Source organism: Perognathus longimembris, chromosome 14 (genome assembly GCF_023159225.1).
Source record: "Perognathus longimembris pacificus isolate PPM17 chromosome 14, ASM2315922v1, whole genome shotgun sequence".
Classification (NCBI taxonomy): domain Eukaryota; kingdom Metazoa; phylum Chordata; class Mammalia; order Rodentia; family Heteromyidae; genus Perognathus; species Perognathus longimembris.
In genome coordinates, this window is record NC_063174.1 from 1,344,513 (window position 1) to 1,353,447 (window position 8,935).

An 8,935-nucleotide genomic window follows, 5' to 3' on the forward strand; every position below is an offset into this window, starting at 1 on the left:
GCTCGCCCGCTCCCCGCCGCCGCCTCCGCCTCCTCCGCGCCCTCCGCCTCCCGGCCCTCACTCCTCCGCCTCATTCACTGGCTGGAGCCGAGGCGTCCCACACAATGGAATAATCAATACCCAGGCGCCCGGGGCCGCCCCACTGAGCAGGTGCAGCGCCCGGCCGCCGCGGTGCGTGCTGGGAGTTGTAGTCCCCGCTCCCCGCGGCGCGCCGGCCCGGCCCCGAGCCCCGACCCCGACCCCGGCCCGGCCCGCCGCCTCCGGCCCGCGCCGACCGCGCCGCGCACGCGTTTCCAGTCAGCTCTGGAGCCCGGGGCTGCTAGGAGCCGTCCACTCCCTTCTGCCTCGCTCCCCCCCCCCCCCCCCCCCCGTCTTCCTGCCCCCCTGCCGGGGACTGGAACCTGCCCTTGGCAATTCCTCCTGGTGCCACTTTCGCCTCAGGGCGCATCCTGCCGCGGCTGGCTTCGAACCCGGACCCTCAGGTCTCAGCCTCCCCGCTAGCTAGCAGGACAGGCGTGAGCGGGTGCGCCAGCTCCTGGCCAGGGCTCCTCTGTACTCCGACGGCAGCACTGGAAACCATTTGTTGACCGCACAGATACAGTTCTAAGTACTTGTGCGTATGTTACCATGTTTAATCCTATTAGTTACAGCCCACAGTGTAATAAACCAAGGCACAACTTACCAGGCCAAGAGCCAAAGACCAGTAAGATAGTACCAGGCTAGACCACCCTAGCCACTACATCCTATGTGCGTCTGTCTGTCGGTCCGTCCCTCCTGAGACCTGGACTCCGGGAGCCAGTAGTGCTTTTCCATTTGAGCCGCAGCTCCCTGCTCAGCCTTTTTGGGGTGGCTCGTGGGAGATAGAAGAAGTCTCATGGGCTTTCCTGTTTCAATTGGCTTCAAACTGCAATCCTCAGCCCTCAGCCTCCTGAGGAGCCTTCAGTCCTCCTTCTTTTCAGCAACGAAAACGGAACTTGGGGGTTGGAAGAAAAACCACTGTTTTGAATTTCTACTTATCTGGCACCAGTTTGTTACTAAGTTCGAACACATAACTGTAAGGCAATCCACATTTTACCACCGGAAAAATCAGCGAGGGGGGCATGGAGTTGTCGGCCCAATGCCAAGCCTCTAGCAAGCGAAGCTGAGGGCCCCCCTCCCCCCCAGGTCTGTCTGGCTGTGGAGTCTACTCTTTTCATTCCATTCAACTGCTGCCTTGGCCCCACAGAATTGGAACATATGTAATAGGGAAAAATAGTAAGTTTTCCTGGGTTGACAAAACTGGAGAGCAAAGGATGGATGGAACGCAGGGTAGTGGGAGGACCCAAGTGTTCACGTCTATTGGCTTCCTGCTCCAGGGTGCTTTGCATGGGGCATTGGCAGGAAACATCTAATATCTACGCCATCCCAAATTCAAGATGCCATGTCTATAAATCAGTGACCTCCCCGCTGATCAAGTGCATCCACAAACAGGCTGGGGTGAGAACTGGAGGGGCAGCGGCTCAAGTGGTTGAACAGGGTTGGGAACCTGGCACTTCTCACCCATCATGGAGACAATACCTCACCCAGAGGAGAAGACCACGGTAAGGCCTACGGGCAACTATAGACCTTACATGTGGTAAGGATCAAGTGTTTTTTCTATTTGGATCATTTCCATTTCTCCAATAAATATTGAGTAGTTCTCCTCCTACAAACACTGCTCAGAGACTGCTGGAAACTGACAAAGCCTTCAGTCCAGCATTCATCCAAGCCATTTTCCAACCTCCCATTTTATCTGTAGTCGCGTGTAGTTACATATTGACTAGGGTCTCTTCAGTTTCTGGGGCTTCACTCAAGACTGTTCCTGTCTCCATCCAGGTCTCCAGCTGTTGAAATTCCACTCTCTTTACTGCCCTGTCAAAATACCCCTGACGGTAAAGTTTACCATCCCGACATGGTCTGAATAGTTTACTCGCACGGATTAGATTCTCTCGGATACTCTGGGAGAGCGACTCAGGCCTTACTGCCAGCCCTGGCCGCGGGCCTGCGCCTAACAAGCCGCCGCAGATGACAGCCGGGCGCCTCCGGCCTGCAACACCAGCCACTGGAGGCTGAGACCTGAGGATCGCAGATTAACGCCAGCCCAGGCGGAGAAGTCCGGGAGGCTCCCCTCTCCAGTAACCCCCCTGCCCCCCCGCCCCCAAAAAAAGCCGGAAGTGAAGCTCTGGCCCAATGCTAGCCTTGAGCAAAAGAAGGTCAGGGACAGCGCCCAGGCCCAGAGCTCAAGCTCCGGGGCCGGCGTGTGCACGCGCGCGCGCACACACGCACACGCACACACACGCACTGTCTGAGTGGCTTGTGTTCCAGGCCCACTGCTCAGGCAGAGGCCTCAGCTCCGTGTTAAAGGAATTTCCCCACTACTCCGCATCCCCAGCGTAGCTTTGGGCAGAGTCCCGCTGGCACTAATTGCAGCTTTCTGGTCACCATGGCGACGGGGGGGGGGGGAAGGAGAGGCGAGTGCTCCCTCAGAACTACATCTCCCATCATGCCACGCATCGGGCCGTCGGCTGCCGCGTTCCGTCCCGGGCCCGAGACCCCAGCTGACCCCGGGACTCCGGGTGGTATCGAGGCTGAGCAGCAGAGCTCAGGGAGTGTCTTCGCTCCCCAGCCCGCCGCGGGGTTCCTGTCGGGCCGGGCCGACCCGGGGCACCGGCGCCACGGGCCTAACATGGCCGCTGGTGCTGGCCCCGGCCGGGAGCCGAGCGCCCGGCTGGGTTCCGGGGCCGGGCGCGGGGCTCCCGGCATGCCCCGCGGGGGCGGCGCGGGCCCCGCCCCCCGCCGCGGCCCCGCCCCCGCCCCCCGCCGCGGCCCCGCCCCCGCCCCCCGCCGCGGCCCCGCCCCCGCCCCCCGCCGCGGCCCCGCCCCCCGCCGCGGCCCCGCCCCCCCCGAGCGTCCCGGTGCGGGCCGCGCTCAGTCCGCCGGCCCAGCGGCCGAGGGGCTCCGCGCGCCCGCCCGCCCGCCCCCCCCGCCCGCCCTCCGGGGCGCCGCCGGGATGGCCCGCGGCGTGATCGAGGTGGAGCGGAAGTTCGTGCCGGGGCCGGGCACCGAGGCGCGCCTGCGGGAGCTGGGGGGCACCCTGGCCCACCGGCGGACCTTCCGGGACACCTACTACGACACGGCGGAGCTGCGCCTGATGCGCGCGGACCGCTGGCTGCGGCGGCGCGAGGGCCGCGGCTGGGAGCTCAAGTGCCCCGGCGGCGCGGGCCTGCCGGGCCCGCACACCGAGTACCTGGAGCTCACGTCCGAGCCCGCCATCGTGGCCCGGCTCCGGGAGCTGCTGGGGCCCGGCGCGCCGGACGCCGGGCGCGTGGCCGCGGCGCTGGGCCCGCTGGGGCTGCGGGAGGTCGCCAGCTTCGTGACGGAGCGCAGCGCCTGGGAGCTGGCGCCCGCGGGCGCCGAGGCCGGCCCGCCGCTCAGGGTCGACCTGGACACGGCCGACTTCGGCTACGCCGTGGGCGAGGTCGAGGCCCTGGTGCCGGAGGCGGCCCAGGTCCCCGGCGCCCTGGACCGGATCCTCGGCCTCTGCGGCCTGCTCGGTGAGGGCGGCGGGGGGCGGGGGGCGGCCCTTCCCGCCCGCACGGCCTCGCCCCGGCCCGCCCCGGCCGGGGACCCCGCGATCCCTGTCTGCCTGTGGTGGGGCCTGAGCCCAAGGCGCCCCACTTGACTTCTTCTCTCTTTCTTTGCACCCATGACGCTCTCACTTGGCTTCTTCTTGCTCAAGGCTGGCGGCCGTCACCGGAGCGCCACCCCCCGCCCAGCTTTCCGCTGCTGCTGGCTAGAGACAGTCCCGGGTGCTTTGCTGCCCGGGCTGGCTTTGACCTTCCATCACCCTCAGGAGCCACGGGCACCCAGTTCTGGGGTTACTTCTGGAGCAGGAACGGGATTAGCAGTTTTCTAAGAGGGCCTCGTTTTGCTTACAGTTCTGTCAAATCCAGTTTCCTCTTTTCATAGTCGCTGCTTAATCTGGACTTAAGTCTTCATCCTAGTTATTCTCTCATTTAGCTCTCACGCTTCCATGCAGGTCTCCTTCAGTTCCACTCTTTTCTCAGCTTTGACCTTTCCTTCCCCCAAACTTCTATTCTTAGAGCCCCATTTACTTAAAAATATATTTTTTAAAATAAAGAATCTTGCTATGTAGTTGTTCAGGCCTTGAACTCAAGTTCCTCCTGCCTCAGCTTTCTGAATGCTGGTATTACAGGTGTGCACCACCACACCTAGCTCTCCTCTGGGCGAAAGGCAAGAAACTGCGTTTATGTGGGGCAGCCTTGGCAGATTTGTTGTGCTGTTTGCATGTTTAGTTCCCTTGTGGACCGCGGATCCGCACAGGGTGAGGTTTTGCACCTCACAGGGCCTGACACTTGTTGGCTACTGTTTGAACTTTTTCAGTAACCATACAGAGTTTCAGAGGGTGAGAATTCTCACTCCACAGCAGCTTGTTTTCATGTAGACTTTGCTTTCTTTGTGTAGATCACTGCACTGCTTTATTCCTGTGCTAATGAGCTTTGGCTTGCCTAGATGGGCTTTAATCTTGATTGCAAGATGGGTGATAAATGAGACATCCTCTGTCTTCAGGGTGCCTAGGTATATCACTCACAATTTCTCCTTTGCTGGAGAAGAGAGTGGCTTCCCAGATACTCCTGCTCAGCAGCTCTTTGTGAGGTCTCACCTCCAAAGTCTCCTGAGGCATTGAACAGGCTATAAAAGCTGGCTGGGTGCTTGGCATCCGTAGCTTATGCCTGTAACCCTAGCTATTCAGGAGGCTGAGATCTGAGGTTTGAAGTCAGCCCAGGCAGGAAAGTCCATGAGACGCTCATTTCCACCTGAACAGCAAAAAGTCAGAAGGGGAGCTGTGACTCAAGTGGTAGAGTGCCAGCCTTAAGCAAAGAAAAGCTCAGGGACAGTATTGGCACACAAAAACAGCTGGTTGGATGGCATTTAGAGTATCAGGGCTGCCTTCCAAACAGCATTGGAATCCTGGCCGGGTGGGCGGGCAGACAGCCCAGTAAGAGCACATGCCGTGACCCCTCCATTGGCGTCTTTCTTCGGTGTTCTGTTGTCTGCAGGTGTACCAACCCAGGAGAGAGCCCCCGCCAAGCTCATCGTGTACCTACAGCGCTTCCGGCCTGACGATTACCAGCGCCTGCTAGAACCCACGGTTCCAGAGAGGCCACCGGGCACGACGCACTCCGACAGCAGCCTGAACGAGGGCGTCGCTTCCTAGAGGGCAAGGGGAATCGTGGGCCTGCACGGCCCACGCCGGGGCCCACTGTGCCCTCTCCTTCCCGCAGGGCCTCCGCTCCACCGCGCGGGCAGCTCCTGCACCGGCTCCTCCGCTGCCCTTCCTGAGGCTCCCCCCCCCCCCCCCCCCCCCCCCGCCACCGCCGCTCCCTCATCCGTCAGATGCAATCTGCGGGCCGCCCCTCTCCCCGGGCTGCTAAGCAGCCTCCATTGATTTCCGCTCGTGTTTATAGGATTTCCACTTAGCCGTGATCAGTAGTTAAGCACAGGAAAATCCCTTGCCACCCCCCTCCCGTGGTCGATGCCATCGATTCTGCCAGCGGCTCTGAAACCGCCTTCCAGCTGAGGGGCGGCAGCAGGGATTCCCCTGTCTTGGACGCGGGGAATAACAGCAAGGTGGGCGGATTGCTTGGAAATCCCTGTTAGGAATCCGGGAATTCTTTTGGACAGGCTCTCGGCCCAGTCCTCATCCAGAGAGAAGTGCTTCCCGTGGCCCGGTAAGGGCAGATGTGTTCTCTGACCCTGAGAGGAGCCGGGGAAAAACTCGAAACATTCTTGAGGCAAGTTCCCCAGGTTCCAGAAGGATTCGTCCTTCCTGCTCGCACCGAGAGCCTCTGCCCTTGCTGGGATCCGCATACGTTTTCCACCGCAAATACACTGAAATCGTGGCTTTCTGCTTCCCGGGGCTTTATTTGGCTTTCCCTGGGTGGGGGGAGGGTGTGCCCCCCCCCCCCCGGCGGTGGTAAGGCAGGGACGGAGCGCCACCTGCTGGTCACGAGCGGGTAGGGTCTCGCTGGGGGATGGGAGTAGATGCCACTGGCTCGTCCCGCCGGCAGGCTGTTCGCCTCAAAGATCTCCTGCACCCGCCCAGGTGGTGGTAGGTGAGGCGCAGCTTTAGCCGCAGAGGGGCCTGGGGAGGGGAGGGCGGAGACCAGGGTCAGCCCCCCTCCACCCCCCCATCCTGGAGTCCCGGCCTCAGGGCTGGACACTCACCTCGCTAGGGTTGAGGGTCTGGAAGAGCCGCAGCCGCCAGCTCTGCTCCCGGGGCGGGGGCCGGGGGGGCACCCCCTCCTCTGACCGCCCAGGGCCCCTCCACTCCGGTCCCCCCTCCTCCGGTTCCCCCACGCACGTCCTCTGCTTTTTCCTTGGTGCTCCTAGGCCACCTTGGAACCCCGATTTTTACACGCCTTGGGCACAGCTGCCCGGCAGGTGAGGTGGGTCACGTCACCCCCCGAGGAGTTGGTGACGGTGACTAGGAGCAGTGCAGGGGTCTCGGGGGGTCGGAGGAAGGACATGGTGCACTGTACGCCCTCGAAGACCTTGCGGTCGGGACGGGCGCTAGAGCGAGGACAGAGGCAGGGGAGTGCACGGCCGCGCCCCGAAATGCCTGCGGGCTAGTGACAAAGTGGGCAGAAGCTTAGGCGGGCGCTGCCCGTCTAGGGGTGCAGAGGGGCGCAGGACACATGGGAGCTTATCTGAGCGTGAGGGGTGCTGGGAGTGAAAGAAGACCCAAAGCAGCTCGCCGTTCCGCCGAAGCCCGAAGCCTGACCGACGGCAGCTGCCGGTGGCGCCTGCCTGTTCTCCAGCCACAGGGGGGGCTGAGATCTGAGATCGCGGTTCAAAGCCAGCCTCGGCAGGGAAGGCCATGAGACTCGTATCTCCCATGAACCACCAGGAAGCTGGAAGGGGCGCTGTGGCTCAAGTGGTAGAGCGCCAGCCTTGAGCACAGACGTTCAGGGACGGGGCTGGGGATATGGCCCTAGTGGCAGGGTGCTCGCCCGGTATACACGAAGCCCTGGGTTCGATTCCTCAGCGCCACATATGTAGAGAACGCCCGGAATGGGCGAGTAGCTCCGGGCCCCCATCAGCGGGGTCAGGCCGGCCACCGCGCCATCCCGCACGTGGGCCCCTGCCTGCGGGGTCGGGGGTCAGGGGTCGGGGGTGGCCCCTCGGTGGCGGGCCGGCTCGCCCCCCCCCCCGCCCCGTCTCACCCTGGTCAGCACGTGCGTGGTGGCGTCGATGTGCCAGCGCCTGGTGGGAGCAGCTCTAGGGGACGCCACGCGGGACCCGACGCCGTCCCCCCCACCCCCCGCCTCGGGCCCCGCCCCCCCTCTGCGGCCAGCAGGGTGCCCGAGGCCCCATCGCCCGCGGGGGGCGGGGGGGGGGGTCGGGACTCCAGGGGGCGCCGACTCAGCTGCCGAGCGCCGTCGGGGAGGCCTGGCCCGCCGGGTGCCCTCGGCGTCTCCCCGCGGTCTCCGCACACACTCCGCACCGTGGGCCGGGGCCGCCGCACCGCGCCGAGAACCGGGCCTCGGGGGCCGGCAGGTCACGACCCCCGCCAGCGTCCCGGCCGCCCCCCCAGACCCCCGCCAGCGTCCCGGCCACCGACCCCCCAGACCCCCGCCAGCGTCCCGGCCACCGACCCCCCCAGACCCCCGCCGGCGTCCCGGCCGCCCCCCCAGACCCCCGCCAGCGTCACGGCACCGCCCCCAAAGGCGGCGGGTCCGGAGGGGCGGCAGGCCGGCACCCCGGGCTCAGCCATCCAGCTGACCGGCACCTAACGCTCCGGTCACTGCTGAGCAGGAAGCGGCCAAGACTGTGAGGCCGGGAGGTGGGGCGGTAGGAGAGGCGCCCCCCCCCCCCACCCCACCAGGAGACCACACGGCTCCAGAGCACAGGGCACGGGGCAGCCATTGGGCGGCCTGTGAGCCTGACTGGGGGCCGGGGTGGGGCACAGGGAGGATCCCCGTGGGTCTGTGTGTCTGTCTGTCTGGGGGGCACAGGGAGGGTCCCCGTGGGTCTGTGTGTCTGTCTGGGGGGGTGGGGGGGCACAGGGAGGATCCCCGTGGGTCTGTGTGTCTGTGTGTCTGTCTGGGGGGCACGGGGAGGGTCCCCATGGTTCTGTGTGTCTGTCTGTCTGGGGGGGCACGGGGAGGGTCACCGTGGGTCTGTGTGTCTGTCTGTCTGGGGGGCACGGGGAGGATCCCCGTGGGTCTGTGTGTCTGTCTGTCTGGGGGGGTGGGGGGAATCCCCACAGGCTGGGGCAGAGCGGCTGTGGGTGCTGGTGAGCACCGTGTCCAGCAGGGCGGCGCTGTCCGTGTTGGTGCCACCTGAGCCAGGGCGGCAGCCGCGATTGCGGGGCTCTGTGCCCCCCGCGGGGCTCTGCCCGGCCCCTCCGCCCCATCTCCTCTCCCCGTCATCTAGCGGAATTCCCTGAACACGGGCCACGCACCAGGGCTGGGCTGAGCAGAGCGCCCTTGCAGGGCCCGCACAGGGGGCCTCGGCTTCCCGGGGTCCCCTGGCTGGGGGGGGGGGGGTGGCGACCCTGCGGCTGCTGCGTGGGGAGTGGGGGAGTGGCGTGCGAGGCCCGGGGCCAGCAAGTCATTCTCGGCCTCACTGCTCTCCTCGTGGTTCGGCCCAGGACCCGAAGCAGAGGAAGGATCTGGAGCTGAGGGGTGGGTGGCGGTTCTAGGGAGGGGGGGGCTCCCGCCCTGCACTCACCTGCACAGGTGCCTGAGCCTTGAGAGGGGAGCAGCAATACCAGCCGGGGTCAGGAGACTCTGTACCGTTCCCTTCCCTTCTTTCCTTTCTTCAAGCAATTAATGAATTAATGTGATTGTCAGTCCTGGACGCTGGGACTCGGGGGGCCTGGGCGCTGTCC

At 64.7% G+C, this 8,935-nt stretch overlaps 1 protein-coding gene across 1 annotated transcript; it reads left to right on the plus strand.

Annotated features, from left to right (window-relative positions):
• The first annotated feature begins 2,930 nt into the window (after positions 1-2,930).
• Positions 2,931-5,947, plus strand: Thtpa (thiamine triphosphatase). Its single transcript, XM_048362780.1, has 2 exons — positions 2,931-3,572; positions 5,100-5,947. Exons 1-2 carry the CDS (start codon positions 3,029-3,031, stop codon positions 5,255-5,257), a joined length of 702 nt encoding a protein of 233 aa, XP_048218737.1. The 5' UTR covers positions 2,931-3,028; the 3' UTR covers positions 5,258-5,947.
• The last annotated feature ends 2,988 nt before the right edge of the window (positions 5,948-8,935 follow it).